The following is a 24,418-nucleotide window of genomic DNA, read 5'->3' as shown; positions in this document are numbered from 1 at the left end:
GCAGTTGACCAGTGAATTTGAAAGCAAGCGTCGTTACGTGCACGGTGACGTCACCTGAACGTCACGCAGGAGGCGGAACTAGCCTGTTCTGCTGTCACTTTTGCTGCAGTCGCGAAGACATTCTGACGACGAATGGTTGTCTATTTTTATATATATATCATAAGCGGATTTCCTGTTGTTTGCCGAAACAGAGCATGTAAGTAATCGCCATACAGCAAATGTTCTGACTCTATTCAAACTAAAGTAATATCTTCATTGACGTGACGACGCTTTTCCTATGGTGTTACTTTGGTGTTTATGACTTGGGAACAACGACCCTTTTCGAAAAGTTCAGTATTTTCTATTTTACGGGACTATGTTATGATGTTCTGTTGTTGCATGTTATTTTCGTGATTAACTTCGGGAAATGACAAATGGTAGATCACACATGGATGAAAATGTCCTCGACCTACAAGATGATCTTAAGTCTAACAGGAAATGACTCAAGTCTGCAGTTTGTGCCTGCATTGTGTCAGACAGGTTACATAGAGTTAGAGCTACATTATGTAACTCGCTTGGGGAAACATGGTTTTGTCCTTCTGAGACATTGTTCTCACTTTCTCTTGCTCTCCTAGTGTGTACGTGTGCGTAGTGGCAATTATAGTTTAATTTTACACACCCGGAATGCTATGCAACACCCTTTAATTAGTGTATAATGGCTAATAAGTGTATGCGTGTGCGCCGGATGACATCGTGTGTGGTTTTGAAGGTCTACAAATGTATTTCTGCAGGTTTTCATCCTTCATTGGGTTTCATTGCACATGGATGAAGGTCATTTGGACGGCCCGATCGCCGAACAGAATTTAAACTGTCATTATGGTGACTTAGTTTAAATTGATACAGTTTTGATGGGGTTCTCTCAGCGCACACCATGAAAGTTACTCATTTTGTGGCAATCTAACAAACGGAGTGAGGGAATCATAAACTGATCTTCTATAATCAGGAAGTGAAGCTGCTGCTTATACACACTGAGCCGCTCATGACTTGCCAGAGTATAAACCGAATTGGAACGTAACAATGTCCATCCATAGGGGCTTATCCTCACAAGGGTCGCGGGAGTGAAGGAGCCAATCCCAACTGTCGTCAGGCAGGAGGCAGGGTACACCCTGAACTGGTTCCCAGCTAATCGCAGGGCACATGGAGACAAACAGCTGCACTCACAATCGCACCTAGGGGCAATTTAGAGTGACCAATTAATCTTGCATGTTTTTGGGATGTGGGAGGAAACCGCAAAGCCCGAAGAAAACCCACGCAGGCATGGGGAGAACATGTAAACTCCACAGAGGGAGGGCCGGGATTGAACCCGGGTCCTCAGAACTGTGAAGTGTGAGCCCAACGCTTTCCAGCTGCTCACCATGCCGCCTCGTAACAATGTAATCAATGGAAAACATGCATATCACTTTCTCTACCCGGTTGACAAATCAGAAGAGCACATTAAGAACCATCAAGACCAGCTGTTTGGTATACTGTACTGTCCTTTTAAAGGAATGAATTAACATTTATAATGTTTTGTAGAACTATAAAGTATGGTTATGTGTCCTACACAGATGGGTTATTCACAATGGTAATATTTCATCCTTTATTTCCATGAAGTGAAAAAGAAATTGGTGATAAAGATTTTGAAAAATACCTTTGTTTGAATAGTGTGTGGCAGCAGGGTGGGTCAACTGGTTAGCGCTTTGGCGTAACAGTTCTGAGGGCCGCGGTTCAAATCCAGGCTCCACCTGTGTGGAGTTTGCATGTTCTCCCCGTGCCTGTGTGGCTTTTCTCCGACTCTGCAGTTTCCTCCCACATCCCAACAACATGTGTTAGTTGGACTCTCCAAATTGCCCCTAGTTGTGATTGGGAGTGCAACTGTTGTCTGTTTCTATGTGCCTTGCGATTGGCTAGCAACCAATGCAGGGTGTTCCCCGCCTCCTGCCTGTTGATAGCTGGAATAGGTTCCAGCACTCCCGTGCTCCTGGTGAAGATAAGCGGCTCAGAAAATGGATGAACAGTGTATTTGTTTTTTATCAGTAACTTTTTGCAATTTTTGTGCTCGTTTTCCCATCAAGTGACATCACAACCATTTAATCGGAGCGCATTTTTGAAAAGGTATTGATTACTATTTTGATGGACCAAAGGATATGTATAAAAAGCTATTTTCCGTAATGGTTGTTAAAGGGATATGTAACAGTATCGGTATCGTTTTCTCTGATTGCATAGTCCAGAAATTACGTTTTTCTATGTATTTCAAGGTACTGTTATTTGTTATCAAAACATTTACAAATGTATCTTTATTGTTCATTGCATAACTGTAACGATCTGCGTAAAATAAGATGGAAATAGAAAATGTATGTTTCCAATATATCACATAGGGTGGCACAATAAATGACTGATTAGCACATCTGCCTCACAGTTCTGAGGACTGGGGTTCAAATCCTCGATCCGCCTGTGTGGGCCTATACATGTCCATCCCATCCGTCCGTGCTTGGGTTTTTTCCAGGAATATTCCGGTTTCCTCCCACATCCCAAAAATATTCGTGGTAGGTCTGTTGAAGACTCTAAATTGCCTGTAGGTTTGAACGAGATTATCATAATTTCTCTCCCCCAAAGTTGATCTAAAAATTCTGCCAGACCTTTCTACTAATATATAATGCATTTTTACAATGCATGATATTGCTTCTACCCCGTATGATCAAAATATGAACTATCTGTATTTTGTTAGTCCCCCCCCCCCTAAAATTGTCTATTTTCTATTATATATATGGAATTACGTTAAGCACTTTATTTAAACATGGAATACTTTTTTGTTAAATTTACGTGCTCCTATTTTAAAATTAACACACCTTTTTATTTTTTCGTAAATTTGAAAACACACAGTTGTGCTCATATGTTTGATTACTGAGGGAGAAATTTCAAGATGGGTTCAATTCTTTAAAGAAAATGTGAAAAAACACGCGAAACACGCTCAATTTTATTTTGATAGGATTCAAATTAAACAGTCAAGCATTTCAGAACAGCATCATCATTAAATAAAACAGAACAATCAATATATTAATAATGGTTGTTGTTCAGTCATATTAAAAATTATTTTATTTTATTTATTATAATATTTTTCAAATTCTGCCAGAGTATGTAAACTGCACAACTGAACATATATGCCGTCATCCGTACCCATCATAATGGAATGAAAGTGTAAACTACACCTTTTTACTAACCACTAGATGGATGTGGCATATTAAAATGAAAGTGAGAACCACTAAATAGGGCATACATTCGAAAATGTGAAAGTTGTTTCCATTTTCCCATATAGATATGTATATTGTGCACTATTGACTTTTGACAATTTTGGGGGGAGAAAAACTGCACACTATACATGATAAAGTACAGGAGTATAACCTTTGCATGTTTTATTGTGCCACAGCTTTTAGTACTAGTACTTCTCTGTCCCCTTAAAAATGTGCTCAGGAATGTTTTGATTACTCCGTTTTTCTCCTCCATTCTCATCCTCTGCATGCACCCACTCCCATAAACATAAGTTTGAGTCCAGGCTGACGGGCCAATTATCTGTGAATGTTGTGGGAATGTGAGGGGCGTATCCCCCCCCCCCCTTTTCTCTCACTTATGTATCTAGAAGGTTATTCTTTGCTTGCTGTTCTGCCAAGTTGTACCTTTTCCTGTCTTTGCGAAGATTTCTTTCTTTCTTGTACATAATTAAAAACCTACAACGACAAGTTTGCTTCCTATACATATTCTGTCACAAAAAAGATTTGCCAAAAGCAAAATAAATCAAAGCAAATTTATTTGCATAGTGCATTTCATACACAAGGTAACTTAATGTGCTTTGCATGATTAAAAGCATTTAAATACAAGGAAATAAAAACATTTGAAGATTAAAAAAAAATACAAATTAAAACCCTTTATGGTGCAAAAAATAGAATTGAAAGGTAGAAGTACTCAAACAGATGGGGGAAAAAAAGTAATTTTTAGTCTGGATTTGATAACATTCAGACTTGGGGCTTAAGTCTGCTCTCTTGACAACTTCCATCCATCCACTTAACCTCACGGGGGTCGCGGGAGTACTGGAGCCAATCCCAGCTGTCATCGGACAGAAAGCGGGTTACACCCTGAACTGGTTGCCAGCCTATTGCAGGGCACATTGAGACAGACAACAGTCGCCCTCACGATCATACCTAGTGGCAATTTAGAGTCTCCAATGAAAGCATGTTTTTGGGATGTTGGAGGAAACCGGCGTGCCCAAAGAAAACCCACGCAGGCACGGGGAGAACATGCAAACTCCACGCAGAAGGGGCCGGGATTTTAACTCGGGTCCTCAGAACTGTTAGGACAATGTTCTACACTTGCTTGGCAGGTTGTTGGCAATTTATTCCTTTTTTTTTTTGCAGCATAATAACTAAATACTGCTTCACCATGTTTGCTTTGAACTCTGCACTCCACTATTTGACCCGAGTCAGTCAGTCAGTGATTTATAGACCAGCAGCAGACCATCACTGACATCCCTATATACATTGTAAAATAGATATCATTATGAAAATTACATATAATATTATTCACTTCAATGTCTATGCGAAAAAATAAATATGAGCGGAGAGCATGTCATTCATGCGCAAAGTTGCGGAAGTCTTAGACGACATCCAAGTGGTTGCCATATTGCCTGCCGTCATTTACAGGTGTCACACTGGGAGGCTCGCCATTGAGAAGACTCACCTGCTGTGGGAGACAAACAACAGAGATTTTCGGATTTTTCCAATGCCCGTTCTGACACGGAAGCTGTTTTTTGAAAGAAGAGAACATCTCACAATCGAGTGAAGTGACGGCGACAATATCGCTACGAGGCATATTTAGATGAGATGCGGATCACTTCTAACTAACAACAGACTCCCCGACAGTATGTAGTGTACTCGGCCGCGTTGTCGTCGCGAAGAAGGATTATGTGCCCCGCCCCAAACTATTATTCTTTTTAATAGCTCTATACACACCTACCTGTCATTTGGAACCCACAAAGCTCTCATCCTTTGCACCTGTGCATTCCATTTTTTTTTACGACAAACCGGGTGTTTTGGAAACGTGTAAAGAATGAATCCATCCTCCCAAGTCTTCAAGCAATATCCAGCAATACAACGAGATGGCATTTTGGCTAACACGCAGGAAAAAACAGCTACTTACGGTAAAACTGGTATAAACACACAAACCCGTCAGTGTGGGCTTCTGGGGAAAAAAAAAAACATCACTTCCTGCTTCTTCTCCAAAACGAATGCCTCGAGAGGATTTTCATGGCGGGAGATACAAAACTCCATATACGAATACATTGTAACATGGTGAAAAAACGGATGGGTCCACTCCAGCTGCCTTTTTTTCCATTAAAACATACTAAAAATCATGTTTTATTTGTCAGTAGAACTTTAAAGGGGAAACCAGTGCTTTGCATGAAGAGTGAATCCAATAGGTCATGTAATATGTACCCTATTTTGACAATGTGATGTATAATCCTCCCTCATTTATTAGTGTTTTGCGAAGAATTTAACCGACAATTACGAATTTTCAGGGGCGCTGCCATTTTCGCGAGTCATATGACCTATGTGCGCGGATGTGACATGTACTGTGCCACAACAAAGGCTCGATTACTTGGGACACCATTTATGCCCAGCTCTGATTTCTCCTCATCTGATGAAGAAATAGCAGTATCGGTTGATTGTGAAGACGGAGGAATTTTTCCATACAGATATGAATCTGTGGCTGTAAATGTTGAATATTTGGATGGTTCTTCGGGCAGAATCACGAGTCGAGACGAGTCTGACGACTTGGAGGCCTACGTGCGGGACATAAGTGTGTAAACAAAGGCCCCTGGAGCTCCGGGCCAGCAGCCACGGGTGGTTCTTGGGACGGGAATGACGTGGAGTCTAACGAGCGAGCTCCGGCGGCGGGCTAACTACCTCCTTCGGTGTTGGCGGACGCCTTTGGCCGAACTTCGGCGGAGGCCTTTGGCCGAGCTTCGGCGTCCTGGGCTAACAGGCTCTGCCACCTGGAAGCCCGGCCCGCCGCCAAAGCTCACTTGTCACTCCTGTCCCCCTCCTGGGGGCCTTTGTTTGCGCACTTATGTCACGCGTAGGCCTCCGAGTAATCAGACTCTCGTCATTCCGCCCGAAGAACCATCCAAATATTTAGCATTAATTACAGCCACAGGTTGAAATCTGTATGAAAGTATTCCTCCATCTTCCTGATTAACCGATACTGCTATTTCTTCAGGATAAATACAAGAAATCACCGCAGGGCATAAATCGTGTCCCATGTATTTGAGCCTTTGTTGCGGCACAGTACACGTCACATCCGTGCACGTAGGCCATGTGACCTGCGAAAATGGCAGCACCCCTGAAAATTCGTAATTGTTGATAAAAATCTTCTCAAAATACTATTAAAAGAGAGCGGATTTAACATCCCATTGTCAAAATAGGGTACATATTAGATGACGTATTGGATACACTGTTCATGCAAAGCACTGGATTTCCTCTTTAAAATCTGTTCCAAAGCTTACTAGAAGCCAGTGTAAAGATTTTAGAATTGGAGTTATATGCTCTGACGGTTTTGTTCTGGTCAGAACCCGAGCATTCTTAATGAGCTGCAGGTGTTTAATGCCCTTTTTGGGGAGTCCAGTGAAAAGACCATTACAATCGTCAAGTCTACTTGGTAAAAGCATGGATGAGCTTCTCGTGGTCTGCTTGACACAGGCAAGCCTTCACTGTTATGTTTTTCAGATGGTAAAAGGCAGTTTTAGTAATTGATTTGATATGACTGTTGAAAGTCAGGTCAGAATGAGAACACCAAAATTTCAGACTTGGTCGATGGTTTTTAAATATAGTGAGTCCAGGTATTTACTAACAGAAATTCTCTTTTCTTTATTGTTAAAAACTATCTAAGTTTTGTTGTAGTTTACTTGAAGGAAATTTTGCCTCACCCAGTTGTTATTTATCTGCCTTAGACAGTGGCACAACACCTCAATTTAACTGGAGTCATCTGGAGACACTGTAAAATATGTGTTAACTGCATAGCTATGAGAGTCAATTTTAATGTTCTGGAAAACAGATGAGACTTTAAGCCTCTTTTTACTCACGTGAGCAACGGCCGCAATGACATCAGTGTGGTTCCCCCAATGTAGTTTCCTCAGCACATTTTTTTAATTTCTGGTAGCTGTTTTTACTTTCTGTAACAAGGAACAAAACAAAAATGCCGACCGCGGAAGAATGTCTGCTTGAGCAAATCGACATAAATGATCAGACAACATGTTTAATTGTGCTGCAAAATCAATCGAGAAGGCGGCGGCGTAGGTGGTATGTGGAGCCAGGAGCAACGGTGAGTATGTCATCACAGCATGTGACTAAAATGGGCCAATCATGACAGATGAGGTCCGTGGTTTTCCCCGTGCAGCAACTTTTTGATGTGTGCACGGCAGGTTACGCACAAGTAACGCAGAGGGTCTGCGTGGAGCAACGCAAAGGTCGTATGATGCAATGTGAGCATTGTCAACTGCACGAACCCGGGAGTACAAAGTGGCCTTTAAAGTAAGCTGAGTAGAGTAAGAGTAACCTAAGCTTTGGGAACACAGAAATACTGGAGCACTGATACTGGATCTCTCAGGGTCCAGTATAATGAATCATTAATGAGCATCAGGGGAAACGGATTAAAAAGAAGCAGTGAAAGATTGTGCGTGTGTGTGTGTGTGTGTGTGTGCGTGCGTGCGTGCGTGCGTGCGTGCGTGCGTGCGTGCAGGTCACTATGTGTTCCGAAGATAGGGGCATCATCTGAAGAGTGGACAGAAGAGACTGCCAGATGTTTGTGTGGCTTATGTGGGACAAAATTTGATTAGTAGGCATGACACTTGTAAGGATAAGTGGCTTGGAAAGTGGACATGGACATGCTTATAATAAAATGAGGTTACTGTGGTCCCAAAAGTGAAGCAGTCTGTCAGCACTTGTATATGCACTAAACACAATACTTTGGCCATTATACAGGAGTAGTTTTCAATTTTGACCTCTAAGTTCTTCTTAACAATGCTTTGCACTCTGAGTACCAGCTTGAATACCAAAATTAAAATAGATTTGCCTAGCAGGGCAAAGTGTTCATCAAAAACCAAGACTGGTTTTATTTGGAACTGTTTTACTGTGTCACAGTGGAGTTTCTTAATATTAAAATGGAAGTTCATTGAGGGAGTTGAGAGCAGCACGGTGAATCAGCAGGTAAAGCGTTGGCCTCACAGTTCTGAGGTCCTAGGTTCAATCCTGGACCCGCCTGTGTGGAGTTTGCATGTTCTCCCAATGCCTGTGTGGGTTTCCTCCAGGCACTCGTTTTCTCTCACATTCCAAAAACATGCAACATTAATTGGACAATCTAAATTGCCCCTAGGTGTGATTGTTTGTCACCATGTGCCCTGCGATTGGCTGGCAACCAGTTCAGGGTGTACTCCGCCTCCTGCCCGTTAACAGCTGAGATTGGCTCCAGCACTTCCCTGACCCTCGTGATGATAAGTGGCAAAGAAAATGGATGGATGGATGGATGAGGGAGTCAAACAGAACAAAGTTTCTAAAGGGAAGAGAGAAATGAAGACAAAAGACAATTGTAAACAGGATCAGAAAAGTTTGTCATTACATTATTTACAACAATTAAACTTTAAATATATACATTGCATTGGGCTGTAGTGCTACCCTCGTGTGAGGGAAAGACAGGACAAGGTAGAAACGGACAAGGACAGAAAAAGAAGCATCCAGGGCAAGGGTCATGAACCTGGCTGTACAACTAAAGTGTGGTGGGATTGAGTAAATTAGGACGGAAGTATGAGTAAGGAGATACACAAGCAATTTGCATATTCATGAGTTATTGGTCACAATAAGTGAATTACCCCACACCCAGTGAAAAAGTCCCAGACCTGTGTGCCTGCGAAAGCGTGCAAGTGAATTGACACCGTTTTACATGAACAGAAACCCATTTAATTCCTCATTATTTATTGTTTAACATCATTGTAAGCCACTGTAGTGCTATGTACAATTTGAACATTACCACCCCTCTCAAATATAGAAAATAAATCTGTATTTTATCATGATTCATCCATCCATTTTCTGAGCCACTTATCCTCACAAGGTTTGTGGGAGCACTGGAAATAAATTGCACTTTAAGGTGAAATAAAAATGAGATGTCAGTGAATGTCCAAAAGATTAAATGTATTTAGTGAGTTTAATAAGTTACATACGTTACAATACAAAACCCCAGCAATAAATGAAATCTGCAAAATTGTGACCAGTTACTGTATTTACGGTATCAATTTAGAATATCAATTCATGCAATTTGATGCTAATTTGTGATACTTTCAAGAAGTGCAGCTACTTTATTTGTCCACCTGAGGTCACAAACAAAACAAGCATATGCCTATGAAAGACAGGTGTGCTCTTGACAGCCGACAACAGCTCAAGCAGACATGTTGTGAGCACTGCCGATTTAAGCGTAGCCACTGTTCCTCACGCTGACAATCTTGGCTATGGAGTCCACTAAAAGCATTATAGGAACCCAAGAATTGGTGATTTTTTTTTTTTAATTTAATTTTATTTTTTTATTTACAGTATTGTCGTCGGAAAAAAAAATTAAGCTAAAAGTTGTTCTTGTGGGGGTTTTTTTCTTGTTGATATTGTGTGGTGTGTCACCGGGCTAAGGTTGGTACTGTATTTGTGAATTCATTGTAAAACTCTGACTGTGGGTTGTGTCTTAAACAATGGCTTTCCAGTTATAATCTTTGTATCATCAAACAATTTGGTGACTAGTCAAATGTTTGAGTTGAGATTACTCAGTAAACCATTTTTTCTGCTAAGAATAAGAGCCCAGTTGACCTCAGGTAAGTAACTGCCGTTATATTAAAATCACATACCCAATAAACAAAACTTTGTCAAAGATGTGCAGGTTTGTAACTGAACTACTCTGACTTGTAAAAAATATAATCTGCAATGCACTGAACTAAGATATAGCGAGGGTTACAGCATACAAATATAATATTTCAACTGTCTGATGTAAGAAATAATAGTGTAGACTCGGCAAGTAATGTATAGGTGTATTTTTTTAATCACACTATTTATATATGCTTTAGTTGCTGTTAATGTGTTTTATATAACAATAATACTGTATTTATTTTCGTCCAAAAGAAATTGCTGTTTGCTACTATGTAATGTGTAAGCATTCGCAACAGGACAGACAGATGTACCTGTAGATGTGATGCTGTTTTACTGAAGTGAAAGAGTTAACGGGCTGGAGTGTCACAGAGGAATAGGAGAGGGGCTGAAACTGCAGCTGTGTCTTTGCCTCGTGATGCTCTCAGCAACGTGACTTTGTTTACATCCATCTATGGTATACGCAGACAGAGTAGGCATCCTCAGGTATGTGTGGAAATTGAAGCTACCATGCAACACTGATTAACACTGATCATGACCTCATGTTGGCATCCGGACAGTAGAGGCTGAGCTGTGTTTTGACTATTTTTAGGAAAGTGCAACATCATTGTGTGTGCTAGCAGCTGTAGGCCGGTGACTTTTCATTTATTTTTTTCGGAACTGGCACGTTCTTTATCCATAATAACTGCAGGTTTTGCATGTATTATTATGACTTGAAAATAATACACAGACGTCACTATACAGAGTGCATATGTCTGCCAGTGTTTTTTTTGTTTGTTTTTTGTTTTTGGCAAGGAAATGGTCTATGCCAGAAATGCATTCATTTAATATAAGCTGCTCTTAAGTCTTGAAGCATTTTATTGCTATTCCAGGCATTTAGTTTTTCTGCAGATTAAGGCTTCTACCATACATGCAGCCCTTCTGCAAGGAAAGGAAGTGCTGCAATCTTGAGGAATACAGACAACTACAAGACACAGGAAACAAAATATTCCCTTTAGAGAACACGATCAATTCATGCATTAAGAAAACTCGAGTTGAATGGCGCCTTATATAGAATATGACTCAGAATAAAGGTTGGAGCTCTGTCATGGTCATTATCATATCAAAGGATTACCGTTGATGTCTCTCAAGACATTATTCATGCTTATCGTAATGAGCTCACGGATGGTTAGTTTTTGAAGGGAAAACAATTTTTTCCAGAGTTTTCATTTCATCTCCATTTAGGATGGCAAGTTAATGTTCTGAATCTTTGCTTGTGTTTTCTCATCAGATTCTGACCCTCTGCGCCCATTTCAAGATCCTGAAAAGATGAGGGCATACAAAAAGATGTAAGTTGTTCAGTATCATAAGCTACTGACACACTTTTTTTCTTTTGTCTTGAGAGGGGAAAAAAATAAAATGTTGTTATTTAACAATCCAAGGGATCTTATTAATAAAGCAACTTGCGCATTTGGAAACTTGCAAAAGACAACCCTGCCCCTTTACCATGTTTGGTCAACTGGACCAACTCTAAACACACTTGACGGTTGACACACACACACACACACACACACACACACACACACACACACACACACAAACAAGACAAGCTCTTATATCAGAACCCAGGTTCATAAAGTCAAACAGATTAGATTAAGAGAGGAAGTACTCGGAAGAATGCACTCGTTAGTTAGTCTTGTCCCTGTTTCACCACCGCCTCACTTTGACACATGGAGCATTTGCAGTTCACTTTGACACATGGAGCTTTTGCAGTTCACACTTATTGCCTTGATGTGCATTTTCATATGGTTTTTTTTTGGATCCACCGATGTGCTGACTGAGAGCATTTAACCAGTTAGATCCAAATATCCAATGTGTACCAGGAAGATTCTTGTCTAAAAAAAATGTGATGTTTTTCAGTAGTTCCAATTGCTTTGGCAAATGTAGGTCATGTGTATCAAAATTGGGACAAGTTAGGCACCCCAAGAGATCAGCGTTGACCTGTTATCAAGAAGTAGGCTGGCAACTATTACCTGGAAGCACAGTTTTAATTGGATCTCTTTCAAACTGAGAAACAGTTTCGCACATCAAATACTGTACAAATTTTCTTCACTTAAATTTGCCTGAAATTATAGAAATTTTCTATAGGACCATCATCTACATTGCCATGCTTTTTCAATTCTTAAAAGCAATTGCCCCCCATGTTAAATCATTAATTGTCGCTGATCACAATATTTGGAAAGCTGAGGTGCCATAATTTGTTGTTTATAATGTACATTTTCTCCCCCCCCCACCACCAAATTGTTAAAAGTAAATATTGGACATTATACATGGGTTTCAGGGAAAATGGATAAACATTTCATATTTTATAAATGTTTGCCGGCATGTAGGGGTTATGAAAAATCTGTGCACTTTTATTCCAATATGCCACCACCATGTAGAGGTTATATGAGAGGTGTAGCTTACAATTTCAGTCCAATGTGATGGGAGTATGTATGACTGAATTTATATCCAGTTGTGGTCCTACGTTTTTACGTACTGTGCCAGAATTTGTGAAATATTGTTTTTTAAATATAAGTGAACAGCAACCATCATTAATGTTTTCATGGTAATGTTTTGTCTAATTATGTCTTTTCTGAAATACTTGACAGTTAAATTTGAATCCAATTAAAATTAAATTAAATGTGTTTTATGTTTTCTTTAGGTAAAAGGGTTTTCCAGAATTTTTAGGTCAAATTTGGGGATGGGTATTATACAAGGGGTCTCATTATGCATGAGAAATTTATTTTCACTGACCACACCAAACCCTGATTACCTGAACTCCTCAATAAAGAAATCACTGATGAAACCTGTTTGACAAAAGGAAGTCTCTCGAAAAAAATCACAAAAAGAAATCTTTTTCTCTTTCTGTTTCACAAGTGCTTCTCTTTTTTTTTTTCTTTTTTTTTTGGCCAAATCTCTTTTGTGGTCTAGCATGTTCCTTTTTTTTCCACAAGTAGACAGAGCTGTAAGAGTGGAACTGTGATTCTTTAGATGTACATTAGTGCAACAACAGCAGTGTTCTTATCTTGAGTGTTTCATACAAAGGTGATCTTCTTCCAGGAGGAAAACTGGATCCTGAAAAGAGGGAGAGACCAAGTCACATGGAACTCTGGAACAGTTCAAGCATAAGGTCTGTGTGTTCAGGCCTTCAGCCATTGACCACTCTTCCAATACAAGCATGACGGAGGAAAGAGAGCGCACTGGGCGGACCCAGAGGCCATGGTCAGTCTACCGGGCGAACACGTTCCAATTGTCCAGTGAGATGATTGGCTTGGCCCTAGCAGGTAAGGAAGAGAAGATTATGTTGGAAGAAAGGACATTAGTTATAGCGTTACAGTGAACTCCAGCTATCAGTTGGGGATAGGAACCGATCCCTGTTGCGATAATTAACCCCTCTGCCCCCAATAATGGGTTTGTAATTGCCAATAGATGCCACTAGTGGACAGAAAAGAAACGTCTAAATGAAACTCCTCAACTCAATTTTACGTAACGCTTTCAAAACAGTTGCATCCGTATCAAAGCACTGTATATAAATAAAAAAATGACAAGATAATCATAAATAACTATAAAACATAATCTCAAATCAAAATAGAGTGTAGCTCACGTCACATTGGCATTTCTAATACAAGAGGTGCAATTTTATTCCCTTTTGTTGCACGTGTAAAGCAGGGAGAGATATGCGCAACAGCAGCAAAATTTAACTCACCACTGACCAGTGTGAGGGCACAGAAATTATTATTGTCACGATTACAGCATGCATGACATCACTGACGTTTGCTGCAAGCTGAGTTTGAAAGTAAACAAGCGACTGTGTTTTTCTAGCGGCCCAAAGTTCTTATGTTTTTGAGTTACACTTAACAGAAAGATTGGTTCAATTCTGTAGTGCCATTTTATTTTGTCGGACTTGCTTTTCACTTCCACATAAAGTACTTCCTTGACAATAAGATGTTTTTCAGCAATTTCCGGAAGATAGCTTCACAAAAAAAATCTGCAAATAGGCTGGGGTTCACTATATTCCAAATGTAATCATTTATAAATGTGCTAAATGAAGAGATGCTCAGTTTGATCAACACTGAAAATGACTTCCAACTAAATTGCACATACACACATTGTTCTGCTCCTGATGTGGGCATTATGCAATTATTCATTGTTCAAAATTTTAAATAAGCAACCATCTGCAGCTGCAGTCGTGTGAGGTTTTACTTTGTGTTACAGGAAACAATCAAGACCCTGATGAACCTGTGCTTGAATTCAGCATTGGTGAGACAAAAAAAGCTAAAGCTAAAACTGAATGATTGATTAGTTTAGTGGGATAATTAATGACTATGTGTGTCATTGGGCAGCCTGCACAGAACTCCTAAATTGTAGTTTGGATCGGAAGCCCAACAGTTTTGTAGCAGTGAGCTGCACAACGCCACCACAAGCCTTCTGGACCAAACATGCTCAGACAGAAGTCATAGAGGTGAAACTTGGACACAGAGAGAGCTAATTGTGACAGCATTTTTTTCCCCAGTGAACAAGAATGTGAAGGTTAGGTACAGAATCTATACACATTTTATAAAATGGCCCCATTGATTGTCAACAGGGTACCAGCAACCCCATCTTCCTCAGCAGTATCGCCTTCTTCCAGAATTCCAACATCAGCCATCAGACACAGATTAAATTGGCTGTCTACGACGTGAAGGACCGCTCACAGGGCACGGTGTGACATCTTTGCAGTCAACCATCTCTACTTTGACATGGAACTGAAAACACTTCTGTTTTTGTGTATTTTCAGATGTACATGTTGGGCTCAACACTTTTCCCTGTGAAGGAGCTGTTGCAGGACAAACACCACAGATTAGAGATGGAACTCAGGTAACACATCAAACATATTCTTCCTCATGCAGAAGTGTTCAGACTACTGAATTGGTCGTATTCTTGCTGGATTGATTTCAACACACAGGTCAGCAGAGAACAAGCGAGTGGGCAACATCTGTATTTCTGCTTGGCAGATGGAGGAGAAAGCAGATCAGAGACTTTTGGTCAGCCGCCTTCCAGACACGATGAATGGAAGGGTAAGACTATTTTCAGAAACAAACCTCTTTTAATTTTCAGTTTTCATCTTGAAGCGTGAAGCTGAGCATCTCATGCCATTGAGCACCTTCATTGTTCCCTGTAGACGGTGCTGTCTGTTGACGAGAGCCTAACAGAGGCGATGGGATTACGAATTAAGTATGCCTCACTGTGCAGAGACACCCTCCTGCGTGCAGGTATAAAGATGTTCTTAGGCAATCCGTCAGTGGAACTGTTTCTCTTATATTATTTCACACACATGCACAAATGCTCTCCCAGCAAAGGAGAGATGTCAGTGGCTGTTCTTTGCCGAAGAGCACTTCTGAAGTTCTCACTAAGGACACTATTATCTCCCCAACAACTTTGCCATTTTCTGTATTCTGGCTATAATAAAATTCAACCCTGGATTCACCCTTATCCATTGAGAAGAATCGCCTTTTTTTTTGTTTTGGTACCTTGCGGTCCTCCCATCTGTCCCAAACTCTTGGTAATGCATGAATATGTCACATCACAAATCATATATGTAGTGTTGTGTTGTTGGTAGCTCCTGTGAGTGTCACGTATTGTTTACTTAACTGATGATTAGATTCTACAAAGAACAGATCTAAATAATTCTTTTTTTTCTAATCAGTATTTGGCGGCACAATGTCCAGAATGTACCGCTTCCCAACAACTGATGCCAACCACCTACGAGTGCTAGAGCAAATGGCAGAGAGCATCCTGTCCCTGAACATCCCCAGACAGTTGGTCAAATTATTGCTGGAGGAGGACGCAGCCCGGTACAAAGATCCACACTTACATGAAGATGCTTGAATACCTTTTTATGTTTTATATTTGACCTTAACATTAGCTGCTTTCCCCGCAGGGTTGGCGAGCTGGAGGAGCTGGGAGAGTTGTCGCCTTGCTGGGAGCATCTACGGCGACAGATCGTCTCACACTACCAAGCAGTCATAGTTTCATACCAGGAAACACTGTCTAACCTCAGTCACTACAGAGGTTTGAACCCAATTAGCAGCTGCATATCACATGTAAAACTCTTCAAATTCAGATCTCAACCAAGGCTGACCAATCCTAATTTGGATCAGATCTGATCTCTAAGATCAGAACAAACGGATGCTAAATTGCATTCACTCTGACAAATTATGTCCTCTTTCAGGTGAGCGCTTTGCACATGATTTACAAAGATTGCGATCTTTTAGTAAGATCCAAATAGTGCTAAAAAAGTGCGAAATATGTTCACTCACTGTAACTACAGATTTTGCATGCTGTTGGTGATAGGTGTTTCTGCCTGATGAATGTTAGAACATGTTCTTTCTTTTATGAAACTGTTTTCAAATGAAAGTTCATTTTCATTCAAGTGTGCCAACACTTCAAAGATAAAACCCATCTGGATACAGTATACAGGATATAAGTCTTCATATTTTGAGCATGAACGCCGTATTTGACAGCTGTCATTCATATTTATATTTGGCACCCACCTTGCGCCAGCCTGCCACGGTGACATTTTTAGGACAATATATTTTCCCCCAAACTATTGCGAAGAACAAAAGTTTTTTTATGCCACAGAGTGAATGTGCTTTATGTGTTCCTGCTAATTTTAGTGCATCACATACACAAAAACACCGTGCGACCACTTTCATAACATGATATTTATTTTGTTTTGTCATGTAGGTATTGCTTGATAAACACCATTCTCTCTACCTTTTCCCTACTAGGTCCGTCATTCAAAGCCAGCAGCCTGAAGGCCGACAAGAAGCTGGAATTCTTGCCAACCAACTTGCACATTCAGAGGATGAGGGTGCAGGATAATTTGGGCTTTGGTGAGACTAAACTCACATCTGTATACTGTACTTGCTTATGTGTAGAGTATTCACATTTTTTCCTACCCTGGCTCCTAGAGCACACGTATGACATAGTCACTGTTGGAGCGCCGGCTGCACACTGCCAGGGGTTTAAAAGTGGTGGCCTGAGGAAACTTACTCAGAAGTTTGACGAGGCAAAGAAACAGTAAGTTCAGAAAGTGTTTGAAAAAAACTTTCTTTTCATGATGATTTATATATATGTTTTCAATTCACTTATCTATAATTTTGCTGCAGTCATAATTCCTTTTGTATGAATTATTGTATTATTTTTGCTGTTGATTTATTCTGTAGCTTCATTTTAATAGTTTTGTTTTTGTGACTTTTGTGGTCAGCGCATATGAGGAGGTTTGGTGAGTTGATGCACTGCTCTGCTTCTTTTCTGTGTTTGTGCAAGAAAAACAACCATCTCTTAAGTCATCTCTCCACATTCAGATGCAGCACATCAACAAAGCAACACAAGTGACTCACTAGTTTTAGTATTTTGAACAGGAATCTGGTAAAAGTCATTGTTGAATATACTATTTATCTAGCTTGCTTACAGGAGACAGAGTACACTCTGTACTGGTCTCGGTTCATTGCTGGTCACATCCATTACACACAATCAATTTATGCTCACGGTCACGGCTGTGGGCATTTTAGTCTTCAGTTAACCTGCCATCTTTTTGGAATGATGAAAGCCGCAGTACCCTCAAAAAACCCACTCAAGCCTACGAAGAACACCAGTGAGAAAGCCAAATAAGAAGGCCCATGATAAATAAAATACATGTTTAAAACTATGTCCAAAATGGGCTAATTTAAGTGTGTCTGTTGATTGTTATGCATGCCAGCCTTTGTGCCTGCAACAGAAGTGACAATACATTGCATTTTTGTAGGATAGTATAAGATGTCGAGTGGCTTCAGTTCATTATAACTTGAGGATATAATATAAGTGGGGTGTCCAAACAATGTCCTCAGGGGGCCATATACTGAAAAAATGAAGGATGCAGCACTTTGACGTTGTTCTTCATGGAAGTAGATATGTGCCACCAGGATTTGAATTAAAAATGCCAATGAAAATTTTATGTTGTAAAATTCACATTGTTATTTCATAGTGATCACATTTTCAATAGCTCTATTTCAGTTTAGTTTGTAACGTTACGTGACTAAGAAAGCATAACTGTATTGGCCAGGTGTTGGGTTCTGACCTGAAGTAATCCTGTCTTCTTAACACTGAATTTCAGAGAACAAATTGTAGCTAGTTGAATTTCAGACAGTGATTATAGCCAGTTGAATTTCAGACAGCAAATTGTACCCAGTTGAATCTCAGGAGACTGAAAATATTGCGTTTGAATTTTAAAGGTTGAATATTTTTATATGGCGAAATTGTTAACATTGAAAAGTTAAACTGAAATGCTGCTATTGCAAATGTGATCACTTTGAAATAACGTGAATTTTAGAACATAAAATTTTCAGTGGCATTTTTAATTTTTTTCATATTTACTTCCATAGTTCTTCACCTTTTATTCATAAAACAAAATCAAAATCCGAGGTCACTGATGGTGTAGTGGTACACACGCCTGCCTTTGGTGCAGGCAGCATGGGATCAATTCGCTCATGGTGGTGTCTATCTGCCCTGCGACTGACTGGCGACCAGTTCAGGGTGTAGTCTGCCTTTCCCCCAAAGCTATCTGGGATAGGCTCCAGCTTTCCCGCAATCCTTGTGAGCATAAGTGGCTTGGATAATGACATGACATGACACTCAAAGTCCAATCCATCTAAAATCCTGAAAACGGGTCATTGGGACTCAACAATGTGTCCATTTGTCACTTAAACTGCCATTGACCAATCTGTTAGTTTAAGAATTGTCTTTTTTTTTTTTTTTTAAGTGGGGCTGTGGCACAATGCAGGCAGAGAATGGGACAGGCTTATTTCTTGGCCATAAATTAAAAAAAAAATAATACTAATTAAATTCCATAAAACATGCCTCCCATTCCTACATGGTGACAATGTTGAATGTGGGACATTGGCATTGGGCATGTCATGATGGATATAATGTATCTATTGTCTACTGTACACAGACAATTGCCACCAGTGTGGTAGAAGTGTCAACTCTGAGAAATACTGTACATACACAACTCTTTCGAGTCTGAAACATGCCATTTCTGATACAGTAACTTTTTTTTATCAATTTTTTTTAGGGGGGGGGTCAAGCCATTTGCCTTGGGCAAGGCACACTAATTCCTCGCAGCATGCCAGCATGAATGCGACTCATCTGTGATGAATTGTATACATCAAAATCACCATATGGAAGAACAACAAACTTACCAAGAACACTGACGTGATCTATTTGGACAAAATGTGAAACTTTCAAACATTTTCCATTTTTTTTTTTTTTTATTATTTCTTTACAAGAACTTTGTACTGTACTGGATGGTGTCGGCCAGGGGTGCCCAGACGTTTGTTATCACAAGATATACTTTTCAAGCAACCAGCCTCTCGCGATCGACCAGGTGGAGGGGGGCGGGTGCAGGGGGGGGCTGACTTATTTTTTCTTTTTTTTTTTTTAGAACGACCAATAATGAAATAGAATTACCAAGCCACAAAGATCTACCCACTACAAAATGCAAAACATTTATTTTAAAGTATATAGAGCATTTTTTATGTGTAAATGTATGTTTGTGTGCCTTACATAACCGCATGAGCCAATATTGCACAACACAACATAGTGAGACATAAACATTTTTTGTAACTGTCTGAGTTCACGCTGATGATCACTAAACACCTTCTTTTCCTTACGGCTTGTCCCATTAGGGGTCTGCACAGCGTGTCATCTTTTTCCATCTAAGCCTATCTCATGCATCTTCTTCTTTAACATCCACTGTCCTCATGTCCTCCCTCACAACATCCATCAACCTTTTCTTTGGTCTTCCTCTCGCTCTTTTGCCTAGCAGCTCCATCCTCAGCACCCTTCTACCAATATACTGACACTTTTGTCTCTGAACATGTCCAAACCATCTAAGTCTGCTCTCTCTTACTTTGTCTCCAAAACATCCAACTTTGGCTGTCCCTCGAGTGAGCTCATTTCTAATCCTATCCAACCTGTTCACACCAAGCTAGAGCCTCAGCATCTTCATTTCTGCTACCTCAAGTTCTGCTTCCTGTTGTTTCTTCAAAGCCACCGTCTCTAATCCGTACATCATGGCCAGCCTCACCACTGTTTTATAAATTTTGCCCTTCATCCTAGCGGAGACTCTTCTGTCGCATAGAACACCAAACACCTTCCGCCAACTGTTCCACCCTGCTTGGACCCATTTCTTCACTTCTTTACCACACTCTCCATTGCTCTCTATAGTTGACCCCCAAGTATTTGAAGTCATCCACCCTTGCTATCTCTTCTCCCTGGAGCTTTACTCCTCCTCCGCCCCTCACATTCATGCACATATATTCTGTTTATGATCACTAAACACCATACGAATGAAAATGCACACCTGGACTGTGTCACTCACGTCAGTGGATTCATCCAACTTCAATGAGAACCACAATTTCCGATGTCCTTCCACACCAGCCATTGCATCACAGTGCGATGTAACTATACTCCTTTTCAGTTGCAGAGATTTTATTGAAGATAATATTTCCGCCTGATTTTTAAGCAGTCCAAACAACGAGTCAGCTATGCCTCTTTTACCATCTCTCCTTCTTGGAAGGACTTCTTATTAATGATGATGTGACTAACTCGCAACGATGCTTCGGTCGTGGCTTTCGCTGTTGAACTATATTGTGTGAAAAGTGACTGCTGTGCTGCCAATTGGGATTTTAGTTCGTTCACTTTTCTCATTATCAACTTGCTTTTTGGCGGAAAGGTCGGTGTCGTATTTTCCATGAACAGTTCGACAATGCCGCTCCACATTTCACTACACTGGCAGATGAGACAAACGCACTTGGAAAATGACATTTTGGGGAAAAAAAAAGTCCACCTCACATTCCGTATGAAAGTGATACACTTTTGTCTTCTTTACTCCAGTATCCATACTCATGTTTTAGATTACTTACAAGATTACTTAAGCGAGTGCTTAAAACAGGGGGGAACTCACTGCCTAGAGTTTTTTCCTGGACTGTCGTTGTTTGCACATGCGTGGTGAGCTAAAGGTCAGAAAAAACATGTCTCTTTTTTTTTTTCAATCGATGCATTTAGCAGCCTTGGTTTGGGCCATGAAAAAAAAATACAAAACAATAATTTTGTACTGTAAGGTAACCTGGGTGCATATTGCAAAAGAAAAAAAAAAGCTTCAACGTACCAGACTGCCATCAGCTACTTCGGGTCCCCCTGCCTCGATTAGTCTGTTCTATTGATAATCCACTTAGGGCACAAGCTACTAATAAATGGATGGTAAGCTGCGAATGGCCTCCGTCCTATAGTTTAGACACCCCTGCGGTAGTTTCTAAGTACTTTATACTGTAAACCAATAACATTAGTCCCAAGCAAGCTGCTAAGAACAGATCTTTGTTCTCTGCAGCAGCGCCGTCTCCAGTTCGCAGTCTATCGTCTTCATTCCTCAGGATGTGGTTCGTGCAAAAGAGATCATCGCCCACATCAACACCCTAAAGACGCAGGTCAACTATTATACCGAGAGGCTCTCTAGAGCGGCGAAGGACCGGTCTGCTAGCGGACTGGAAAGGACACTTGCCACGCTTGCTGATAAGGTGTTTGATCGACCATATATCTTAGCACCCACAATGAAATAACATGACCATGTCATATTTTGCCACTCAGACCCGACAGCTGGTTACAGTATGCGACTGCAAGTTGCTTGCTTCGGCCATACAGGCCCTGAACGCAGCACGGCCCGAGTACATCGCCTCAAAATCGTCTCCTTCTGCTGATTCAGATCAAGTAGTCCTCCGCAATGACCAGGACACCTTACTTGCCAAGTGGAGCGGGAACAGCAGTCGATCATCCCTGCATGTAGACTGGCACGAGGAAGAGTGGGTGTGTGGCACACAATAAAAAAACGAAAAAAAACGGGGATTTCAGTAACAGTCTGCATACATTGGAATCTTTTAATGAATTGTCTGTAAACAAAGAAAAGTATTGAAGTCAATTATTAATTCCTCCAACCGCAATGTTCAGTGTTGCCATGAGTCTGCTTTTTAATGGGAAAATCATTTTTTTTCTCTTCATGGCACTAATTCAAGCCAGTTAGAAGTTGCCCAGCTAGTAACTGTAAATTATCCTGACCAGGAGCTACATATGTTATACCTATCACAGTACATCTGCAATTTTATCTGTTGGTATTTCCGTTACATAAAACCCTGCCTAGTCATCTGCTTTCTAAGGCTGTGGTTCTCCAAGATAGTCTCTTGGGATATTTTCTCACATGGGTACAGCATGTGTCCAATATTAATCACCCATCCAAATTTTGGAATTTAAAAAAAATATCCTGAACAATTAAAAAAACCCAAACTATTTATATACATGAAAAAAATCTGTATTCAGTAATTTTATCCATTGTGTGTGGTCCAGTGCAATATCAAATTATCTATTCTCTAGTTTGCATAAATGGGGCCAAAACAATTGTGGTTGGTCCAGTGATTTGCATATAGATGTGATTCATCAGTCCCATTTTGCTTTGAGTTTAATCCCGACTGGACAGTTATATAACTGAATGTCGCACTTTGTATTCAAAGATGAGCAGGCAAATATGTGATATAGTTCTCTGCCTCGTCACATATGCTGTCAGGAGAAAGTCTGGCTGAATGTGGACAAGTCTCTGGAATGCATCATCCAGCGTGTGGACAAACTGCTTCAGAAAGAAAGGAAGCCAGACAGTGCCATTCAAGACAGAATCAATGCGGACCTGCAGAGTGCTTGCATTAAGAAAGGTAACACATGCCCACACAGACAGATATCACACTTAAAGGGGACATATTGTGGAAAATTGACTTTTTAATGGTCCACTTTAGGTTGTATACCATTTCTCACCTAAAGTCAGCTGGGATGGACTTGAGGTCACCAGCAACATGGAAAAAAAGCATTACGGAAAATTGAAGGCTGCATAAACTTTTTAGTTGCTTATATTTAATTTGTTGTCTTTCTGGAACGCCTACCCAGTATGAGTTACACAATCAAGTAACTGTTTTGAAGCCATTTTAATTTACATAATACTGCTCCCACATCAGAATTGCCTACTTAGCAACGGTGTCACTATATTTAGCAACTTGTCCGATGCCTCAGGTAACCACTTTTCAATTAAGATAGTTGAAACAAGGTTTTTGGGCGAGAGTGTGTTGTTACACACCTGGCCAATGAAGCTGATTCTGATTCTCTGCCTGTCGAGAGATAGGTAGATGTATCACTTTATTTATCCAATAAGAGATTGCCACAGTAGCAATATTCACCATTAACCCAACAAAAAAATAGAAGCACATAAAAAGAGAAAAAAGCAATACAAAAGCATAATTTGATGGGGACCCAGTGAATATTAACACTCTTGGGCCATAGCAGATAAACAAGGATAGACACAGAAGTAGACATGGAATTAGTGCAAGATTGGCACCTTGGGTGAGTGAAGCTCTGCCACTTTCAGACAATGGCCTGTTTACACGGTCTAAAACAGTATGTACTGTACATACAAGCCAAATGGTAAGCAAAGGTGCCGTGAGTTTTGTTGGCTGTACCAACTAGCATTAGCTAACAAGATTATCAATCTGAGCTTCTGAAAAGTGCTCCATGCCTAAATCTCTGGCCAAGTTGACAACATGGGGGCAAGAAGTATGGCTATTTCGCGATGGATCACCTGCATGTACCACATACACAGACATGTATGGTTCCACAGTAGAGGAGGCGGGGTGAGCAGTAACTTGTTTGCATGAAACAGGACAATCTCCTAAAAACAGCTTGAATTCAATGAGACAAAATTGGTGACTTAAATGTCTTGTAATTCTTGATTCTTGGCATATTTTGAAGAAAGTATATCACAGGCATTTATTAACACTGGGAACAGATTTAAAGTTGAAAGAAATTGCAAGTTATGTCTCCTTTAAGTAATAAACAGGCTGTGACAAACAAATGGCATCATGAACTTTGTCCCATGTGGCTTTGCAAAGGTGATAGAAAACGACAAGCTTTCTGGATCAACCCAGAAAATTCATCGAAAGAGTTTCCATCTTTGTCATCCTCATCATCACCATTGCCTCCTCCATCATCATCATCGGCCTCCTCTTTGTCTACCTTCTCATCTGTATGCCCTCCAAGTCCTGAACAAGACAGCTGTAGGTTTATTACACTTGTGTGCGCTTGTTCTGCATCAACAATTATACGTTTATCTTTTTTCATGTTTCCCTCACCTCATTCGAGTGCTCTATTGTGCCATTCTGGAATCTTTCACTGTTGTGTGTTGAGTGTTGCCAGATCTTCAGCCTTTCCCAAGCAAACTGGAGGCAGTTCAAAACACCTAAATGCTTAATTCTCAACACAGTACTTCTAAATAAAGCACTTGTACAGATTGCACAAGCATAGTGAAATCAAAATTTAAATAA

General features: G+C 40.4%; 1 protein-coding gene across 4 annotated transcripts in view; it reads left to right on the top strand.

Moving 5' to 3' along the window:
- Nucleotides 1-39: 39 nt before the first annotated feature.
- Nucleotides 40-24,418, top strand: part of LOC133506018 (inositol polyphosphate-4-phosphatase type I A-like) — a 43,395-nt gene continuing 19,016 nt past the window's right edge. For 2 of the 4 annotated variants that reach the window (XR_009796385.1, XM_061829707.1), the window contains exons 1-17: nt 40-196; nt 11,236-11,293; nt 13,047-13,270; nt 14,202-14,246; nt 14,330-14,448; nt 14,572-14,688; nt 14,764-14,843; nt 14,932-15,043; nt 15,148-15,238; nt 15,673-15,820; nt 15,907-16,037; nt 16,757-16,861; nt 16,940-17,048; nt 21,397-21,583; nt 21,654-21,869; nt 22,621-22,762; nt 23,987-24,151. Coding sequence is in view for 3 of the 4 variants with exons in the window: in XM_061829707.1 (XP_061685691.1) it covers nt 13,165-13,270; nt 14,202-14,246; nt 14,330-14,448; nt 14,572-14,688; nt 14,764-14,843; nt 14,932-15,043; nt 15,148-15,238; nt 15,673-15,820; nt 15,907-16,037; nt 16,757-16,861; nt 16,940-17,048; nt 21,397-21,583; nt 21,654-21,869; nt 22,621-22,762; nt 23,987-24,151 (1,873 nt within the window). In the remaining variant the exon portion in view is untranslated. The remainder of the gene's footprint in view (nt 197-11,235; nt 11,294-13,046; nt 13,271-14,201; nt 14,247-14,329; nt 14,449-14,571; nt 14,689-14,763; nt 14,844-14,931; nt 15,044-15,147; nt 15,239-15,672; nt 15,821-15,906; nt 16,038-16,756; nt 16,862-16,939; nt 17,049-21,396; nt 21,584-21,653; nt 21,870-22,620; nt 22,763-23,986; nt 24,152-24,418) is intronic. The other 2 variants (XM_061829721.1, XM_061829730.1) reach the window with 2 other exon arrangements.

The sequence above is a fragment of the Syngnathoides biaculeatus genome, chromosome 2, assembly GCF_019802595.1.
Source record: "Syngnathoides biaculeatus isolate LvHL_M chromosome 2, ASM1980259v1, whole genome shotgun sequence".
Lineage (NCBI taxonomy): Eukaryota > Metazoa > Chordata > Actinopteri > Syngnathiformes > Syngnathidae > Syngnathoides > Syngnathoides biaculeatus.
Note: the sequence above shows the minus strand (reverse complement) of the source record. Positions and strands in the feature narration are given on the sequence as shown.